General features: G+C 50.7%; 6 protein-coding genes across 6 annotated transcripts; 5 read left to right on the top strand and 1 right to left on the bottom strand.

Annotated features, from left to right (window-relative positions):
- Positions 1-459: 459 nt before the first annotated feature.
- Positions 460-1,471, top strand: COL26b_005513 (uncharacterized protein; the record flags this gene model as incomplete). The annotated part of the gene is made up of 2 exons (XM_053178357.1): positions 460-1,344; positions 1,415-1,471. The coding sequence occupies 2 exons, from the start codon at positions 460-462 to the stop codon at positions 1,469-1,471; spliced, it is 942 nt and encodes a 313-aa protein (XP_053037759.1).
- Positions 1,472-4,619: 3,148 nt separating this feature from the next.
- On the top strand, positions 4,620-5,425 carry COL26b_005512 (uncharacterized protein; the record flags this gene model as incomplete). Its single annotated transcript, XM_053178356.1, has 2 exons — positions 4,620-4,818; positions 4,902-5,425. The coding sequence occupies 2 exons, from the start codon at positions 4,620-4,622 to the stop codon at positions 5,423-5,425; spliced, it is 723 nt and encodes a 240-aa protein (XP_053037758.1).
- Positions 5,426-5,540: 115 nt separating this feature from the next.
- Positions 5,541-6,360, top strand: COL26b_005511 (uncharacterized protein; the record flags this gene model as incomplete). The annotated part of the gene is made up of 3 exons (XM_053178355.1): positions 5,541-5,546; positions 5,611-5,966; positions 6,027-6,360. 3 exons carry the CDS (start codon positions 5,541-5,543, stop codon positions 6,358-6,360), a joined length of 696 nt encoding a protein of 231 aa, XP_053037757.1.
- A 2,327-nt stretch (positions 6,361-8,687) lies between these two features.
- Positions 8,688-9,722, top strand: SAT3 (Short-chain dehydrogenase/reductase sat3; the record flags this gene model as incomplete). Its single annotated transcript, XM_053178354.1, has 3 exons — positions 8,688-8,751; positions 8,811-9,419; positions 9,505-9,722. The coding sequence occupies 3 exons, from the start codon at positions 8,688-8,690 to the stop codon at positions 9,720-9,722; spliced, it is 891 nt and encodes a 296-aa protein (XP_053037756.1).
- A 3,948-nt stretch (positions 9,723-13,670) lies between these two features.
- Positions 13,671-15,509, top strand: COL26b_005509 (uncharacterized protein; the record flags this gene model as incomplete). Its single annotated transcript, XM_053178353.1, has 4 exons — positions 13,671-13,687; positions 13,748-14,642; positions 14,699-14,977; positions 15,036-15,509. 4 exons carry the CDS (start codon positions 13,671-13,673, stop codon positions 15,507-15,509), a joined length of 1,665 nt encoding a protein of 554 aa, XP_053037755.1.
- A 115-nt stretch (positions 15,510-15,624) lies between these two features.
- On the bottom strand, positions 15,625-16,465 carry COL26b_005508 (uncharacterized protein; the record flags this gene model as incomplete). The annotated part of the gene is made up of 2 exons (XM_053178352.1): positions 15,625-15,646; positions 15,714-16,465. 2 exons carry the CDS (start codon positions 16,463-16,465, stop codon positions 15,625-15,627), a joined length of 774 nt encoding a protein of 257 aa, XP_053037754.1.
- Between the last annotated feature and the right edge of the window lie 4,245 nt (positions 16,466-20,710).

Below are 20,710 nucleotides of genomic sequence, written 5' to 3'. Positions count from 1 at the left end.
ATCACCACGATGATCCACGAGGCACGGCCAAGCGGGAACATGGCCGTGGCGGGAAATGGTAGGTTTTCGGATTGCTTAGCCAAGTTGGCTTGACAGGTACGAAACTTCACGTCAAACCGGCATGAGGAGGTACCTGTCTCCCCCGCCATGCGTGCCCCGCGACACATGTCACTCGCTCTCTCCGAGATTTTCCAGTCTGCTATGGCGTTTCCGGGACTGCTCCTCCATCGTTTTGTCGTCCTCCATACTAATCTCTCATCTCTATCTGCCGGTCTTGTCTTGCCATCAACAACATATTTAAAGACTGCCTCCAGAAGAGCCTCTCCAGATCTTCTTGTTCATCACCAAGTCAGTCTTCTCATTTTCAGTGATACCATTTGAGAGGAAACCCAAATCTTCTTCATCTTCAGGGTATTGCTTTTTCTAGTCAATTTTCCATCTCCTTTCACATCATTCACAATGGCCGCTGCCGTCGCTCAGCCCTTTGTCAGGCCCACCAACGGCCACGACTTGGAGGAGACCACCGACTTCGTCGAGGAGGTCAACATTCTCAAGGACCAGCTTAACAAGCAGTCCGACGACACCACCTACGAGGACTCCAAGTTCGACTCCGAGAAGGACAAGACCGCCTTCCGCCAGTACGAGGACGCCTGCGACCGCGTCAAGAACTTCTACAAGGAGCAGCATGAGAAGCAGACCGTCGAGTACAACCTTGCCGCCCGCGAGAAGTTCGCCATCGACCTCACCGGCAAGAAGCCCTGCCGCGACGAGATGACCATCTGGGAGGCCATGGAGAAGCTCAACACCCTCATCGACAACTCCGACCCCGACACCGAGCTCTCCCAGATCCAGCACCTGCTGCAGACCGCTGAGGCCATGCGCCGCGACGGCAAGCCCCGCTGGATGCAACTCACCGGCCTGATCCACGATCTCGGCAAGCTCCTCTTCTTCTACGGCGCTGAGGGCCAGTGGGACGTCGTCGGCGACACCTTCCCCGTCGGCTGCGCTTTCGACAACCGCATCGTCCTCCCCACCACCTTCGAGGGCAACCCCGACATCCACCACCCCGTCTACAGCACCAAGCACGGCATCTACAAGCCCGGCTGCGGTATCGAGAACCTCATGATCTCTTGGGGCCACGACGAGTACATGTACACCGTCTGCAAGGAGCAGTCCAAGCTCCCCCGCGAGGCTCTTGCCATGATCCGCTACCACTCCTTCTACCCCTGGCACCGCGAGGGCGCCTACCGCGAGTTCATGAAGGAGGGCGATGAGGAACTCCTCAAGGCCGTCCTTGCCTTCAACCCCTACGACTTGTACAGCAAGAGCGACGATGCTCCCTCCGTCGAGGAGCTCAAGGCACGTGGTCCAAATTCTCATCTCTTACATGCATCACATACTAACATGCTTCTAGCCTTACTACATGGAGCTCATTGATGAGTACTTCCCCTCCAGGGTCATCAAGTGGTAGACAACCAAAATTGTCACATTACGACTGGGTATGATATCAGATGGGCTAGGCATTCCGCCCTGGGACACAATCAGTTGCCAGAGGCACGGCGTTTGGGATATACTGTGATGGATACACTTTGTGTGAATGAGCGGTCATTTTTTGAATAGTTAAAACAGGCCAAGAGGCCTTTGGAGAGTCTCAACGAGACTACTCGAGTTCGGAAAGTCTAGACATATCCAATGGTAGACCAGCGCTCAGAAGAAATTGCTTTGAAGCGCATGAAGCTCACACCTTGGCCCGTGTTCGTGTTCGTGTCTCCACTGTGACGTGCGTGTCCGGGATGTTAAGTGAGGGGGTTGAGATTACTACGCAGGAATGGCCAACCAACGTTGCTCGATTACTCTAGTAGTGAAGAGAGCCAATTGACTTTTGCGCTATGAACTTCGGCTCCGGTCTGATTGGGCTAAGCTGGAAGCGACGTGCTACAGTCGGCATGTTGCCGAGTATATGCTCAATGAACCCCAACTTCAGACGCAAAGGCCGTTGCTGTTCTTATACGTAAGCAAAGTCGATCTGAAAAGTTAAGGCTTAGTTCAAGCTCGATGTTATGCATCGACATAGCCACAACTCTTATTAAAGTTCGGGGTGCCACCTTGACCTTGTGCTCGTTAAGGACTGGTCTCGGTCCCTTCTGATCCCGCCCAAATTTCAGTAATGCGCCGTGTTCAGCTTTGAAGACCGCAGATATCTTGCAAATCCGAGCTACAGGTCATTCCTTTGGGCCTTTCCGTCGTGTCTGCGATCGATCAAGAATTCGCTCGCCAGTTGGCTTACTGTTTCATCTGTGAGGCAATCTATCAAGTCAAAATCGTTTTCAAAGAGAGAATGATCGTACAGAAATCAACAAAACCAAGCACAACCTATCGGACGAAGTGTAATCTTATTAAAGCGAAAGATCTCGCGGCCGATTCCAACCAGCTTGCAGCAATCGTTATGTCCTCGTGCGGCCCCTAGGCGAGAGTGCTGTCTCCTGTCTGTATTGATTGGGGTCTTTCCGGTTAACGTAGTGCAGAATGATACCATCAAAGATTCTAACGTTCCAAGAAGCGGCACGCTATCGTATCCGGGCGTGATATCAAATTGATAACTAGTAAATATAGATTCTCTCACATGTATTCGCGTATGTGATATGTCACTGAGTCCGCGTGAGCCCTAGACGGGAGTGTGTTGCTCTACCGTGTAGCAGATGTGTTTTCTGGGAATCTTGGCATCCGTCAACAGATGAGTGTGAGTAGCAGAGCGGGATAATGCAGCAAGCGATTGAGTGCATAGTAGCAATGAAAGCGTCATGGGTGGGGAACCAAAAGTGCTTTTCTAACTAGAGATTTTCGTACCACCTCTTCCACGCATTCCCGATATATTAGAGTGTCAGAACTGGAGGTGGGGCATCTAGAGTGGACAGATATCCAGATAGATGAAAGATATAATCGTAGTTGCTCGTGATCAGTTGACCATAGGCTCACAGCTCGCTCCAGGTTCATAAAATGGCAGAGCACGTCGTGTTTCACAGCGGCCAGCTTCCAAGATCGGGATACAGATTCTGAAGGGAGATATCACAAGCTTAATTCATCTGCCATTACTTTGCCTGGTTAAGTCTTTCCCTTCTAACTTTGTTTTCACAGTTTGCCGCCTGTCGGCGCACCTTTTTGACTGCCGTATGACTTTGCCTGATTGCATCAAAGGGTAGGCGGTCTACAAGGAAATCTGGTCCACAGAATAACAGAGCACGTTAAGTTCCACGGTAGCCAGCATTTAAGATCGGAATACAGATCCCGAAGGGAGACACCAAAAGCTTCATTTATCTGATATTACTTTGCCTGATAATGTCAAAAGGTAGGCGGTCCGAAAGGAAATCCACCTGGCATTGTTTTCGCTAATGCCGTCCACCTTAGCTTGGTGAGTTCCCGGTGAGATACTTCGCGAAAGATCGTCAACAATACTCTGCATGATGAGCAATTGAATGATGTACTTTCGTTGAAATTCCTCTATATTGAGTAAAGATACTCTTCTAGATACTTGACTTGAACCCCCCAGTCACTAGAGGAGCATTGTAGGGGCAACAAAGCAGGCGTTAGAGACTTGAAAATTGCCAAAGGCATTCCGTTAATGGAAAATTTTTACTTAGATGATAGCTCGTAGTTCTCACTCACTCGAAGCCTTTATCAAGCGCATGGGGAGGCATCTCCTTTCATGACAAACCTACTCCTGCAGATGCAAGATCATACATCCGACGCGCGTGAGGACCGGACAGAACTCTCAAGTTGTTCCAAAGCATACCTTGTCCAATAATGAGAAGCCCTTCGATCTGTAGAGCAGATTGATTACCTCGTGTTCAACAAGCGGAAACTATCGCCAAGATGACTGAGCATTTCCACGTTCTCGATAATCGGCTTTTCAGCCTGTGATGAGATCAGGGCTGGCATGGGTAGAGAAAGGTATATCCCGTAATTATGCGGTATTTGTCCGGATCAAGAAGACTAGACATGTGAGAACTACGGAGCGAGCTTCTTCATGGGGACGACCAGTATTTCGAGGGGAGATGGAAAGCTTGAGCAGTGGGCCTCTACCTCATGAACTGGGCAACGTGGGCTTAATTACCGATGGCTTAAGGTTCGGGATGATAGGGGCGGCTCTTCAGTTGGCAGCTGTCGGTCCCGATATCGCGGAACTCCAGTTGAACCATTGCACCCAATCCCAAGAACACATGACTCCTGGTTTCACCTAAAGCGCCAGAAATGCCATGGATAATGGCGCGAGATACAGGCATTCAAATGACTCTTGGCGCCGACACCCATTATTTTGTCTGCGGGATTTCCTAAAACGACATAGCGCTCCCGAAATTCGAAGATCGTCGGCACCTTATTACGTCCCGAACCGATTCGGTCTCAATCCAAATGTCCACGCCGTGCGAGGCCCACCTCCACCGTGGCCCGCCCCACAAGACCGGCGATGGCATCAACATGGCCCAGGTTGCTAGGGAGGATCAATGAGCCGGATAGAGACAGAAGGGACAGGGTTATGAGACATATAAGTCCCATGGAGCGCCTACTATTGATCACGACCTCTCGTTATCTGCACTGACATCCTCGACTTTTTCTCGTCCGCCATGACTGTCAAGAACTACGACGCTCCCAAACCAACCCACGACAGTGTTGTTGTTGATGGGGTTCTGCAGTGGCCTTCTACCGGGATCAACGTTCTGATCGTCGGCGGTGGCCCAGCAGGCTACTTGACGGCCCTTGAGTGTTGGAGAAAGGGACACAACGTTAGCATTCTAGAGAAGAGCGAGCAGAACTCGACAATCGGTCAGTTTTCTAAGTAACCGGGGTTTCACTCGCCGTGCTAACATCCTTACCTGAAGGTGACGTATTATTCATTGGACCTTCAGCATGGACCACGTTGAAATACTACCCGACCCTGCTGAAGGACTACCACGATCATTCATGGGACAACTTCTGCTCCTTCCGCAGACTTGATGGTAGTCTCATTGCGCCGCCACAAGAATTCGAGTACAACAGGTCTGATGTGCCGCACCATGCCGCCTGGCCCCTGAGAGTGAGAGGCATGGTCAGCCGTCCAGGGCTGAATGAGATCTTTTACCAGCAGTGTCGACGTCTAGGCATCCCCGTAACATTCGGTGTGAACATCGTTGACTACACGGAAGACTCCAATGGCGGAGTTGCCAGCACTGTCGCTGATGATGGCCGCACATTTACAGCGGATGTTGTCGTTGCTGCTGATGGCCTGGGCACCAAGTCGCACAAAGCCGTTATGGGAGAGGTGATCCGGGCTGTGTCGACTGGTTTCGTAATTTGCCGAATCTTCTACCGCCTGGACCCAGAGAAGAACACTGCTCTGCATCAAACGCTCGCGGCACTCAAGAGGCCTGACATGAGAGCCTACTCGGGGTAAGCAGTCTGTATGTTTATGCCGAAGAATGAAATTAACCAGATGTGTTCAACGTCTCAGCGATACGTTTCACTGTGTTGTTACAGCCGCTAGTGACGGCATAGTTGTAGGCGTCACGATGCCAGTAAGCTATCCTTATCCCCTTAAAGTTCCATATAGGTGGGCAACGTGGCTGACCTGGCTTCCAGGATGATGGTACGGCACAAGAGTCTTGGTCTGAGACCATCACTAGTGAGGACTTTATCAAGCAGCTTCCTAAAGCTTCCGACACAGAGCATTGGGACCCCTTGATCATTGAGGCCATCCAAAACATTCCCGAGAATAGCATCGTCAAGTGGAAATTGTGCTGGCGAGACCCTCAGACCAGGTGGACATCCCCTGAGGGACGCATCATACAGCTTGGAGATAGTGCTCACGCCTTCATTCCGTCTTCGACCTCCGGGGCTACTACTGCACTGGAAGATGCCCAGTCGCTGCCCGAATGTCTTCGGCTGGCAGGAAAGGCCAATGTTGACATCGGGACCAAGATTCATGAACTCTTACGGTATGTGTCTTGCTATAACCTTTTGGTATCTGGTGATAATGACTGACACTACGATAACAGTCTTCGCCGCGCATCAATCCTGCAACGCCTGGGTCATGAAAACAGGCGCGAGATGCATCGCTTTGGAGGCATGGAGGAAGTCATGAAGCACGCACCGCCTGGTGGACCAATGGGTCTTGGAAAATGGATCTGGACGCACAATGCCGAAGAATACGCAACCAAGAAGTTTGCGGAAGCGCGCGCTCACCTGCAAAACGGTGCGCCGTTTGAACACACCAACCTTCCTGAAGGGCACAAGTGGGAGCCGTGGTCTATGCAGGAAGAACTTGAGAAGGAGAAGCAGGGAATCAACACGCCCGAGTTGAAGTTGAATGGAGATTGGGGTATTTACTAGAGGGAGTCATAGCGAAACAGGTTAATAGATAGAAAGATCTTGTAACATAGATAGACTTCTCCATTCTGCTGTAATTCCTCTTCTTACAGTTTACATAACTCACTTGAGATCAGCAAGTTGCGCATGTCGGGCTCGTTCTTTTGGACCCTGATTCAAGAGAAATTGTACCTAGACCACTAGCCCCCTCCCGGCTGCTAATTGCTAAAGCGCATAGGTCTCAAACCTGCCTAACTCAGAGCAAAGACGCCCCTCGGCACTTTCAAGCCAATCGCATCTTCCCTCTTCATTCTGTTGATGAAGATTCTTAAGGCCGACTCGAAGAAGGTACGAGTAGCTTGGGGCTATAGTGAAGAAGGAGAACGCAGAAGAGCTTGCATTTCCATGTGCTTGAGCAATTTCGACAACCATCTTCGTCGCAGCACGAAGGGCAGCGCGTGATTGCATCTGCCAAGTCCCGAGCACTGATTCGTCGTCATTACAGTCGTTGGGGATTTGATGGAGTATGTGATCATGCAATTTGAATAACATTCTGTTTCCTTTTTCAGTATTGAGAAATGCGCAGGCCATACATATACTTCTTGCTTACCTCAAAGTGATTGAAATAGCTTCGCACATGATACCCCCGCTTCCTGGATGTTGTTGTAGAAGCTGAGCAAGAAACCCTTGAGATATTGCGTCAAGATCCCGAAGTTGAGTCAGGCGAGAAGTTGTATTGGATATTTTGAAAGCCATGAGAACCTTGTTCACTAGCCATATTGCTTGAGCAACTCGACCGAAGCCCTCAATACTGTTCACGGACAAACTCGAAACTGGGCATTGACTTTTGACATCGGACCAATTTGAACACCGGATCTCCACTGGAAGGTTGCTGTCATCTTTAGGCATGAGAGTGACAAGTGGCTGCTCATCTACTGTCACTTCACAAAAGATTGATCTACAAGGGCCTCGAAGTCAGCAAGTATGGCACTCCGAGATGCATTGAAACTTACCGCTCGCAAATCACAAGCGCCCACCATGTGTTGAAAATCTCTTGAGATTCTCCATGACGATCAGTCGTTTGATGGCTTGCATGGATAGTTGATATAGGCCCAGTCGATCTCAATGATGCTTGAGGCTGGCATTGATGAAGACGAGCAGCATATGCTAGTCGAGCACAGCCAGCTAGGGTCGCAAATGCTTGATCTGGACGCCCATCTGCATACTCGTATACAGATACCAGAAGTTTTGACTGAACCAAACGAAGTGAGCAAGGATAATGACTTTGGACCTGGGCCAGGAGTGATTTCGTAACCATGTAGAGGCTCTGAAGGTCAGTAGGCTTGACGGAGGGACTATGGCTGATGCGTTTCCCCAACTTTGGTGTAGATGTAACCAAGCACATACTCAAAAGAAGGACTGAGAGTTCTGCAGGTGGTGACACCCCTGAAAACATCAGGCTATCTTCAAAATGAGATCTGGAGATGAATGGCAGATACCGATGAAGGCCCTCGAAATAGCGCACACTGATCCCGTCCACATATTGACCAGTGTCCCGTATTAGGCCTTGGATTCGCACGAACAAGTGCAATTCTGAAGATGGAATATCCGTGAGGATCACATTCGCTGAGTTGCGGTTGCAGTGCGCCTCGACGAGCTTTGATTTGTGGGCTGGGGATGGCTCTCGACGGACATAACGGCATCTCAGCCCTTTCCTTTGTGGCGCGTTATTACTCGGAAATGTAGAATCTGTCGATCGAGCTTACCTTCCGCAATATCCACAACTGGGTAGTAATTTGTCACATTTCTTTTTCCGAGATTTGCAAGTCAGGCATACCTGGGCGGCGAAGGTAGCCCTGCGTGTGCCGCTGTCGGCCGCCATGATCAGAGGCAGTGCTGAGGACATCTCTTACCTTGATCGATCGAGCTTGGCCCATGCATCGAGAAGATATTCATGATGCGAAGAGGAGTGATGGATTCACATCATATGCTCTAAACTGCTGGCTTGATTTGTAACCGCTGGTCTAACCAATTGCAGCGGCGCCGCCGTCGGCCGTCGTCGGAGCTTGCAGCCGCCGCTAAGGTTCTGATGTAAGATCTATTCAGAGGCAAAAGATTTGATTGGTCAATCGCCCCTTGATCCTGTGTAACCTAGTCTACAGCTGAAGTCCGGCCATTGTCTTGAACATGTGGCTTCGGGTACCTGGGAAACGTCCGTTTCAATGATTAGCTCGTTGGGATGAGGGGGAACGGGTATATAACTGCCAGTGATTCTCGTCTTCGAGCGTGCAGTCAACAAAGGAACACAGAACAGACATCACCTCAACATACCCATCGGAACACCGGAAGCAATGGATTCAAGCACCCTTTTTCGCGTTGACGGCATGGTCGCCGTCATCACTGGCGGAGGCAGTGGTGAGTCCCAGCCACCTCAGCCACAACCCCCGCAGCCCCTTGTTGAATCATCATCGCAGGTATCGGTCTCACTATGGCGAAGGCACTGGCTGCCAACGGAGCCCAGAAGGTCTACATCCTAGGTCGCCGCCTGGATGTTCTGCAGGCGGCAGCCAAGGACAATGCAGCCTTTGTTCCGATTCAATGCGACGTCAGTTCCAAAAGTGACCTCCAAGCCGCTGTCGACCAGGTTACCACGGAGGTCGGCTATGTCAATCTTGTGATTGCCAACTCTGGTGTTTTGGGCCCTCCGGTCCGTTTCAACCCGGATGAGAACATCTCGGAGACGCGCAAGACAATGTTCGACAATTTCAACATGCAAGACATGAACGATGTGCTGAACATCAACGTGACGGGCGCGTACTTCACGATGACTGCTTTCCTTGAGCTGCTTGACGCTGGCAACAAAAACGCGCTCAAGGGTGGTTTTGGAAAGCCCGCTCCTGGTGGGAAAGTCCCGACTGTCCAAAGCCAGGTCATCTTCACTTCCAGCATTTCAGCCTTCAGTCGTCATCGGGTCTCGACGCCTCCTTACACGACTAGCAAAGTTGCGATCATGCATGTGACCAAACATTCCAGCACCCAGTTAGCCAAGTTTGGCATTCGCGTCAACGCTCTCGCCCCAGGATGTAAGTCATTTACCCCATCTCGTGTGAAGGAAATCTAGCTTGAGAGCCGCCAAAGTCAAAGGGAAAATATATCTGACCGTCATAGTGTATCCATCCGACATGGCTGCTTCAATCATTGGTGACAGAAAGCCAGAGGACGAGACCCCAAGTGATGACAAGTTCATCCCGGCTCAGAGATTCGGTGGCGATGAGGAAATGAGCGGCGCCATTCTGTACCTCGCGAGTCGAGCAGGAAGCTATTCTAACGGTTCAATTCTTCTCACCGACGGTGGTCGCCTTTCTGTCATGTCTGGAACCTACTAAGAGATAGATTAATATTGGATGCTTCTATCCGACGATAATCATTTTGATCTACATAATACAGGCATGCCTGGCCAAATCAGATATATGGTCGTCGTCTTCATACTTTTCCACTGATTCTTCCCATTCCTACAACTTGCTGCCACTCAAACCAACTCTGCGCACTTGATTCCTTCCAAAGCTTCCTATGCATTATTGCTACAGTAGGTCCCTCATCGCACAGATCTTGCTGTTCTTGTGAGAACTTCCCAGCCTGGTAATAAGTTGTTGCATCTCAATCAACATCGCGTCCCAGTCGGCAGGTGGTATGCAAGCATCCATGATTTCAGCCGCGAGGAACCGCATGGGTCGAAGTCTTATCTCGAATGATTCTGGCTGTCTCTCACTTGTTCCTAAATCTTTCTCATATACCATGCAGGATTGAGGAAAAATGGAAGTGGCTCGAAAACGGCCTATCAGATCAGCGAATGCAGCCGATTTGGTGGGATACAATTGCCAGGGCTCTAAGCCATGGCACATCCATGCTTGGAAAGAAAAGGTCAGGCAACTTTGGCAAACCCTGTCGCGTAGACGAATAATATTCGCAACGAGGTAGTCGGCGCGGAAGCACCACCGCAGTGGTTCGTCGACAATTTCGTTTGACCTTGTGGTCCCGGCCTTCAAAGCGTAAATATGGGTGTGAAGAAAAAGGTAAAACCATGGCTCACGCCTTGAGCCAGCTCTCCAGTCGAGTTCTGGAAATAGTTTGCAAAATAATTCAGCCCTGGCCAGCTTACTTGCAGGGGTGTCTCGTGCGTGTCTGTTGAAATGCCGCCACCATGAAAGGATACTAGATCCATTTGCCCAGCGTTTTACCTTTCTCCCAGCCCTCTTCATAAATGTCGGCTGATTTCGGAGTTTCCCAAGTTTGGCTTGCGCGGTTTTGGCGGCAACTTTCATTCGTAGCGAGTACAGAGGCTGGGCTGCAGATATATACATTTGCCTCATAATGTCAGTTTCCTTTTGCAGATATCTGACATCTGAAAGAAAGTAGTCGACCAGTTCTTCGCCAAAATACAGCTTGAAGAGCGGCAGGGCGACCTCGAAACTATCGCCGTCTCTCGACATCTCACTAGGTGGTGTGCGGTTCGTTCGATGGTGTGGCTCTGAAAAAGGCACTGCTTTCGATACTGGTGAAACAACCGGCGGCTGGAAGAACTGTATTCGGCCCTACCTAGTTCGCAATCCGAGCTCAAATAGTTCTTTCGTCAAGTCGGAATACCGCAAGATTATGAGGCACGCTTTCGGGTATGAGTGTCTAATGGTTTTGAGGTTGTGTTTGATACTTCTCGAAAAGTCGGGATTTGGTGGCGGCCCTCTTGCTTTAATCTGATCCATGGCATCACTTACCTGAGTGATGATGAATTCATTGTTCAAAGGCAAAGAAAACTTTCGTTGTCCATCTTGAATCCATCATCGCCTACCTAGCCATTGTTACGAAGCACAATGCTGTTTATTAGTATGTTTAGAAACAAGACATTCCAAAGTTCTTTGTACATCGTCCGGAGGATTCGTTGTCACGGAACACTCATCAGGTGACCGTACAATGTTTTGTTTGAATAGCCATGTCCATATTACCGACGACTTTATCGTAGCCAGGTCCACTCAGCCAACACGGCTATCAGCCACGGACGGAACACCGATGGTAAGCAGCAACATTGGTATCTTCAATACAGCTCTGTTCTAGCGATGTCTGTTTCTGATGCATTAGCATTGCGATTAGCATCAAAAGTTGAATCCTCTCTTTGCTACACTCTTCTACCAAGACTTAGAGCTCTAAAATGTTGTGACACCCAGACCAAGTCAGAAACCAGAAGCAAGCAAGAGGTCAAACTTGGCTATGCTAACTAATGCACAGTTCTTTGCAAGGGCAGAAAAATGGCTGCAATAACGAAACAATTTTTTGAAGATGTTTCTGTAAGGTTGCAAATGAGCAACGCGACCTGAATGTTCTGATAAGGGAAAAAGGCCTGGCGTCTACCTCATACTACAGCAGGCTTCTGAGAAACTCTGATCTGGTAATAGCGGCACCGTTCCCTTCTGCTAAGGTTTGTGAAAAGAACACGATACATTAGTCTCAGGAGTCGAGTGTCGATGCGTGGATTGGAAGATGCAGGCACTAGGGAGAACCCCTAACACCCTTTCATGACCAAACAGCGCATTCTTGGGTATCCATAGAGTTCAGAAACTGTGTTTAGATGTTCATTGTACACGTGTAAAACCAAGAAGCCAAGCCATTAGAGCTCCATTTAATACCATGGGGTTCTCCACCAAAAACCAGGTCAATCGGACCGTTGTTTTCAGCGACCTGAAAAGCGAGCCCCTTTCTCAATCGGACCGTTATGCTCGACTTTAATCTCATTCTGCGGAGAACGGGGCATGATGTCTGGGGCCCCGGACACAACTCCGGCGTACTAGCGGAGGAGTCCGGGGCCTCCGGAGTGGAAAGTCGGAGACGCAGCACTTCCTGCCATCGAAATATTTGGGGAAATTTGCGGCTGGTCAAGTACAAATGACATGCAGGCGAGCCTTTAGTATCTGGATTCAATGCCTAAAAAGATTCTACTGGTAGTGGCCCTCCACCACTTCAGTAAGCAGTAGCGTCTTTCAATCAGTTATGGAAGCATCGTGGCGGACTATCGATGTGAATGAGTTTATCACAAGTCTTTTCCTAACGTTAACTAATAGCAGCCTACAGTCTTGGATATCTGCATGGTTGAGTCTTGTTTGATGGAATGCGTAAGCAAGTCTGCCTCGGGACATGCTAAGACGCCGGTAAGGCTTCAGGGCACGTTCAGCTTTTAAATTAGAATGCAACAAGTCTGGTCGCACCGTTAGCTGACTCGCACGTGAGGGTCTCGCGATCGTCATGGCATCACTCCAGTCGCTCATCCCGAGACGTGGTGTTACACACTCGGCCCACGGTGCCGGAGCCGCTTGCCAAAGGCCAAGAGCGTAGGAGCGCAAGCGCCCTGTAGACATTCAGAATTCGAAGAGGATTTCTCACCGGATCCTGGCAACGCGACCGTGTGGAATTTGATCGCTCACCGCGACTCCGCCTTGGCAGCATGGTGGCTGTCTTGGCTTCGCGCGTCGATTCCGTGTGCCATGGCTCGCGTATCCCTGCGGTGCGGCCGGCAATGACGAGAGCCAAGCGGCCGATCTCCAAGCCGCACTCCTACCAAAGTAAGTCACCCAACCGCATGCTGCCAAAATGATTCTGATGAACAGGTGTTTCTGGTCTGGCCTGTCTGTTTGATCACAGTTCTGTCAATACGCCTGCACGATTGCCCGACGTTTGGGTGCCACATCCATCGCGTCTGCTCACTTGTTGGTTGCATCCGCCGCCGTGGAATGTGTTGCCTTTCCCCAGACTATGGATGCTAGGCTTTCTCGGCCTGTCGCGTGGCGTTTCTTCTGGATCACGCCCATGGAAGAAAAGGGAGACAGGACGTACTCCGTATTTTCATCCCGCACTCCGCTCCGCATCCCACCCCCGGTCCTCCCACACCTTCTTGGCCTTCTCGAGCTCCCCGGTCTGCGCCCCAGTGACAAGCAGGTAGGACCGACTACGAGTCGGACAACGTCTGGGCAACGTCATGGTAGCGTTCCTATCGCTGTTTCTGTCAGGCGACCACAATTAACCATATTTGCGACACTGCAGAATGTGGCTGCGTATAAAGTCATCATGGTGCGTCGGAGACACACAGACGTCATACGGGTTGAACTATTTGAATCCTATTGCTTTTGACAGCAACCTTACCCAAACATCTGGGCTGTCCTTTTTCTCGTCACATGCTGTCATCCTGAGGGTTAGGGGTCTCTACTGCTTCTGCATCATCTTATTGCAGCAGGCAATTCTTTGACTTCGGACTGACCACCAAAAACACATCCCGAAAGCGCATCACAATTATGGGTTTGGGGAAGCAGTAAGTGCATCAATCTGCCGATGTTTGTTTCTAGTATGTTATCACTAACTTTGCAATTAGATCGATACGCGTCAATGGCGCCGACTGCGGTGTCGAAGCACTTGTGCTCGGAGTCGTAACGTCCATAGGCGGATTCCTCTTCGGCTACGACACTGGCCAGATATCTGGCATGCTCCTCTTCACGGACTTCAGGAAACGATTCGCAACTGGCCCTGAAGAGAACGGGATTCCAACATGGATTTCTATCACTCAGTCCCTCATGGTCTCACTCATGAGCATTGGCACACTGCTTGGTGCTCTGTCAGGAGCGTACACGGCCGATTGGTGGGGTCGACGACGAAGCCTTAGTTTCGGAGTCTGTGTATTCATCATCGGAAACATCATTCAAATCACCGCGATGAATAGCTGGGTTCACATGATGATGGGCAGGTTCGTCGCTGGTTTGGGCGTTGGTAACCTCTCTGTCGGCGTACCCATGTTCCAATCCGAGTGCTCGCCCAAGGAGATCCGAGGTGCCGTCGTCGCATCCTACCAGCTCATGATCACTTTGGGCATCCTGATTTCCAATCTGATCAACTTTGGTGTCCGAAACATTCAAGAGTCAGACGCTTCATGGCGCATCGTTATCGGTCTTGGCATCGCGTTCGCCTGCCCTCTGGGACTTGGCATTCTTGTGGTCCCTGAGTCTCCTCGTTGGCTGGCCGGCAGGCACGACTGGGAGGGCGCACGTTTGGCCATGGCACGTCTTCGTGGAATGAAGAACGACCCCAACAATGAGCTTGTCGAGAACGATCTTCAGGAAATGTTCAAGGTCCTCGAAGAAGAGTCTAAGACCGGAACTGGAACGTGGGCCGAGTGCTTCACCGGGTCCTCCGGAATACCCAAGACCGTATACCGCACATTTTTAGGAATACTCATCCACTTCCTGCAACAGTGGACTGGGGTAAACTACTTTGTGAGTATCTATATCTATATAATTGCGCTTAGCGTTGTATCTAATATGGTATTTAGTTCTACTATGGAGCCACGATTTTCGAATCTGCCGGTATCGAGGACCCAATCATGACACAGCTCATTCTCGGAGCTGTAAATGTGGCTCTCACCTTTTACGGCCTGTACGTTGTCGAAAAGTACGGAAGACGTTGGCCGTTGTTCATCGGTGCCCTGTGGCAAGCTGCTTGGCTTGCGGTCTTCGCGTCTGTTGGTACAGCTATGCCCCCCGACACCAGCCGCACCACTGGTATCGTTATGATTGTATCTGCGTGCATGTTCATTGCCTCTTTTGCAGGCGTAAGTGTTCCCTGCTCTGATACTACCGACTTGCAAAGATCATACTAACTCATCATAGACATGGGGACCTATGGCCTGGTGCGTTATCGGAGAACTGTTCCCGCTGAGAACCAGAGCAAAGCAAGCATCGCTAGCAACGGCTGGCAACTGGTTCGGCAACTTCCTCATCTCATTCCTCACGCCTCTCGCGGATGACGGTATCTCGTATGCATACGGCTTTGTCTTCGCTGGTTGCAACCTAGCAGCCGCTCTGCTGGTTTGGTTCTTCCTGTACGAGTCAAAGGGTCTTTCTCTCGAGAACGTCGACCGCATGTACAGCGATCCGAATGTCAAGCCTTATTCTTCGAGCAAGTGGGTACCTCCAGGTTACATTACCCGCAAGCAGAAGGACGAGTCTGCTTTCCACCGCGCTTCTACAACCACAGAAGCAACCGCTGTCGGAGACGGCCAGCACAAGGAGAAGTCGGGCGACGAGCGGCCGTACTCTGAGCACCATCACACGAAGACTGAGCCCACTTCGAACGCTGTCTAGCTTCAGGTCCCATCAGAGTAGGAACTTCCGGCGAATCTATGGATATCGACGGCATGTTTCCAACAGTTGTACTATTAGTTCTTCATAATGAGATCACGACCTTCTAACATGTTCCTTATTTGGTGTTTGTGGCGTAGCTATGTGGCTGTTTATGGTAAATCCTGTCATACCTCCGCCAAGGTTCGTCGGCGATGTCAAGCTGACTCTATATCGCCAGTTCGCATGAAGATGTTTGAAGGTCTGATGCGCTCGGGGAAATCATCAACATGGTACTCAATCTCCGGTCCCTCCTGTTTGAAACCCAACTTCGAGTAGACATGTCTCCCCATGCTGGAACCCTCGAGAATGGCCTCAAGTCCGCCCCGTCGCTTGGCCTCGTCCAGACCCCACAGCACCAATTTCTTGGCAGCGCCCCTTCCTTGGAATTTCGGGTCCACGGCGCACAAATCCAGCGCAAAAACGGCCGGAGGGTTCGCCGTCGCCTTTTGCTTGATGACCTCGGTGCGGCGCCGATGAAGGGAACCGATGCACTGAGCCAAGTATCGTTGCTCAGTCTCGTTGTCGGGGTAGAGCGCGTCGACTCCGAGGCTCTTCTTTAAGTCTGCAGGGCTCGGCTCGCCGTAGCCCTCGACAGCCGAAGCCTGCAGCCAAATGGCCATACCAGCGATTCTGCGTTGTCCGGGTTTCTCGGGGTCCGGGACCGTAGCCTTGAGGAAGACGGTGTTCGGCTGACCCTGCTTGTTGGTCGTGACTGAACGCCAGCGGGCAGCCATGCGCTCGGCGCTGGCGGCGACACCTCCGGGCGTGTCCCAGCCTGGGTTCATGCCCATGTAGACACCATCGCGCGCTTGGTTGCAGAAGGCGTTGATGGCAGCCTCAGCGGCCTGGTGGAAGTCTTCGGCTTGTGTGATGACTTCGATGAGGGGTTCCTGTGGCCCCGCGCTGTTGCCAGCCATTGTGTCTCGTTGATGCGGGGTGCGGGGTTCAAACACGAGGGGCTTGACAGCTGGTCTGAAAAGATGTTACACGAAATGCAATGCAATAACTCGTCAAAGGGCAGAGATTTCTTTGTGTGTGGAGGGGTAGTACTGAAGAGATATCCAGGAACAGAGAATCGTCTTTCCTCTGGGCCGTCAAGGTCGAATACATAATGCCAAGCCGGCGAACGAGAGGTCCAAGCCGCAATGATCCCTCGATTTCCCCGCGTGAGACCCACTGAACTCCGCATCTTGGGGTCATGCGTGCGGTGTTCGGTCACCAAATCCATTGTACTTGCGGCCCTGAAGGGGACCTTTTGGTTTTCGCTGCATCTTAATGTCTAATGTCTTGATCAGGCTGCGTGGAAGAGCAGAATGAAGGTGCTTATGGGTAGCTGTTGTTGCAGTCTCTGTAGACAGAAGGCTCTCGTCTCCTGCGGCAACTACAGTCCGTTTTTATGTATATAAAACTCCCTTTCTCGTTGTCATAAGGCATTCAATCTCGCACTAGTAAACGTGTGTTATTTGAGTGATTGTTCAAGCTGAGTAGTAAAATTCAAGTTTCATTGAGTTGCACACATGATGTGTTGACAGAATACGGCATAGGTAGATAGAGAGAAACTCGCCTGCTTTCGACCTGATGAAAAGTCTCAAAGTGTCACGGGCTAGAGCCCGGATTGATATCTCCGGCTTCGCCGGAGCAGTTACCGAGATCCGGCTCCATTGGACCCACTATTCTGCCGCAGTACGCCGCCTAACCCGGCCTGCTTCACCGCTGTTAGGTGCCTACCCTTATAAAGTCCTTTCTTCCTTCTTCAGCTTAGAATAGTCAATCGACGGCACCTCTACGCTGAACAAGCCTAGGGGCCAGCCCCTTACACAAAGTCTGACAATGGGTTATAAAGTGAGTCGATCACCTTTGCATTAGAATCGTGTTGTTTTCATTCTGTTCGGTCTCAATTCCATCGGCCCCGTTCCGGTTGATTCGGACCCCCTCCGGAGGCTGGCTTTGGAAGCGGAACTTGTCCGAGCGAGAGCCTGCTAGTACACGCAGCAAGCCCCCCTACTTAGAACAGACGGGGAAGTCCTGAGAAACGAAACAGCGAGAGGGATTTCGTCTGGATTATTGTGAGCTTTCCTTTTACACCATGATCAAGCTAAAGCTAGCGGAGACGAACTCTGTCATGACACCGATCCAGCTTCCTCCGTTGGCATGGAACTGTCACACGCACTGCTTCGACCCAGAAAAGTACCCTTTCAAAGCAACTCGCGCTTACACCCCCGAACCTGCTAGGGTTGATGCACTCATCAAAAACTCTCTCACGGATCAGCTCATGTTGGTCCAAGCGACCATAGAGGATGGGTATTGTGGCCTGATCGGAAATCTGAATGAGTGTCGCGACTCTGATCCCAGCAAACGGGTATTGGGCACTATCTTCTGGGACCCAGAATCAGTACAGGAGCTTCAGGGCTTAACGGCAGCTGGCTTTGATAAACTCCACGACGCTGGTGTAAGGTCTGTTCGTATTCATGGTTCATACGGGGGCTCGGGTGGCGATCTGGACTGGGTCAAGAAGCAGCTCCTGGACGTTGCCAGACATTGTCCTGTTCACCGACACGACTGGAGCATCTCGGCTCAGCTTCCACTTTCGACATGGTCATCATTGGAAGCTACCTTGCTGCAAGAACCACTCCTTGAGGGCGTCTCTATCATTGCCGATCACAATGGCTGTGCCAACCCCTCCGACATAGGTAGCGCGGAGTTGCACAGCTTCCTACGTCTTCTAGAGTCTGGGAGGTTCTTTGTCAAGGTAGGAGCCTTGCATAGACGGTCGCCAACGAACATCAACTTAATGCGCCCACTGATTGAGACCTTTGTCAACCTTGCGGCTGACAGTATCCTGTGGGGAAGCGATTGGCCTCATATTGATGGAAGTGTCCGGGGTCTTAATCCCACGCCTCCTCTACTGGTTGATACACATTTGGAGCTAGCAGCGTTGAAGGAATGGCTCACGACAGAGCAATGGATGAAAATGCTTGTTCACAATCCAACGCGGGTGTTCGGCACCGTCAAGAACTAGACATGGGGAAAACCTGGGGTGAGAATGGGGAATGAGGGGATTTCGGATCGGCTCCGGACCGGAGGCCATTTTTGGTCTGGGGTATGGGGAACGTGATGTGGGATTGAAGACAAAGCGCGAGGGACTCCATAACATTTGCCAAGTCAAAAAGACCCTTTTTCGTCTCTGTCTTCCATATTTCTAAATGTTTCTTTAGAGCTTTGTTTCCATTGCTTGCAGCTTGGCTCGGCAATCGACACAATTCAGACGACAACCAACACAATGGCGATGAACAGTGTTCCTAAACCTGCTTTGAACGAGGTTTCTAAGCAAGGAAGCGAAGAAATTGAGAATGTTCCAACAAAGAACCTGACGTTGATGGACACATACCGATCCTACTCGCCCGAATTCTCAAAAGAAACCGAACGACAGCTTGTTCGGAAGATCGACGCCCATCTCTTACCTCTCATTGTTATCATTTATCTGTTCAACTATCTTGATCGAAATTCGATTACCCAAGCGCGTCTCTATGGCCTCCAGGAAGACACCCACGTCAAAGGGGCAACGTATCAAACCGCCATTTCGATATTTTCTGCAGGCTATATCGCGATGCAACTGCCGTCAACAATGCTCTTGACCAAGATGCAGCCGCATATCTTTCTGGTTAGACCTCCACGATGGAAACACTTGTGCAACAGAGACTAATTTATGATAGCCTGGATGCATTATCATCTGGGCCATAGTGAGCGGCTGCACAAGTGCCACGTCTTCTCCAGCCGGCTTGCTGGTCGTTAGGTTCTTTTTGGGAATCGTCGAAGCCCCCTTCTTCCCGGGAGCCATATACTACCTGAGTTGCTGGTACACGAAAAAAGAGCTCGGATTGCGCATGGCCCTACTTGTGTGTGGGCTCCTCTTGTCGAACTGTTTTGCCGGTCTTATATCAGCTGGCATTCTTTCAGGAATGGCTGGCGTGGGACACCTCGCAGCGTGGAGATGGCTCTTCATCCTCGAAGGTCTTGCTACAATTTGCGTTGGAGTGACTGCTTTCTTCCTTCTTCCCGACTACCCGGGAACCACGAAATGGCTGTCAGAAGAGGAGAAGGTCATTGCACAGGGCCGCTTGGCTGCGGACGCCGGCAGTGAAGAAGTTTTGGGCGAGGACGAGATTTCGATGCAACAGGCTATCTTGGCTGCATTGGCGGACTACCGAGTTTGGCTGTTTGCCTTTCTTCAAATGTCGACAACTGCTTCCATCTCGTTCTCGCACTTTTTCCCAACCTTGATTCAAGAACTTGGCTTCAAGAACAACACCATCGTCCTTCTTCTTACTGCACCTCCGTACTTCTTCTCTTTCATCTGGGCCTTGACATTGGCTTGGGACGCCGACAGACGACAGAAGAGGTCACCACACGCGAGCATCTCTGCCATTACTGCCATTGCTGGGACTATCACTTTGGTCGCCATGGGTGATCAACGTTGGGCTCGCTACGCCATGACCTTCCTCGTCAGCGCTGGAACCTTTGGCATCTATTCAATGACTTACCCCTGGTTGTCTTCCACCATCGTTCAACCAGCGGTCAAACGAGCAGCTTCCATCGGTATTGCGAACACCCTAGCGAATAGCGCTTCATTGTTCGCCAATTACTTTTGGCTTGATGAATACGGCCCAAGCTTTCGAGTGTCCTGGGCTTGTATTTTGGCTTTTCAGGTACTCGGTTTGTGCTGCATCTTCGGCCTTCGTATTTGTCTCAAGAAGGCGAACCACAAGTTTGAAAGGCTTCGAAGTGAGGTGGACCAATATAATGAGGAGGCAATGAACAGGCTCGACAAAGACTCGCAGAGAGCCGTTTTGAACGGGTTCAGATACATCACATAAGCTGGCGGCTAAGCTTGGCCGAACTGGTGCGATGAAATACAGACAGATTATGCGGCTTGTTCTCAACAGTGATTGCACTTTTGGTCTTATAAGTACCAATGAAAAGAATCATCGGGGCCTGGCCTTCAAAAGAATTGTCACTGTTTGCGTACTCGTAGCGCTTACCCCTAAGATTGAAGCAAGATTTCTCTTTGCGGTGGCTGAAAGCTTTCGTTGTTATCGTTGTGGCGGCGAGGGCGAAGTTCTCGATATTATGTGACGTTATCTCTCGTACTTCCAATGGTAAAC

Source organism: Colletotrichum chrysophilum, assembly GCF_026319265.1.
Source record: "Colletotrichum chrysophilum strain AFK26 chromosome Unknown scaffold_37, whole genome shotgun sequence".
Classification (NCBI taxonomy): Eukaryota; Fungi; Ascomycota; class Sordariomycetes; order Glomerellales; family Glomerellaceae; genus Colletotrichum; species Colletotrichum chrysophilum.
The sequence above is the reverse complement of the archived record's forward strand: the minus strand, read 5'-3'. Positions and strand labels throughout refer to the sequence as shown.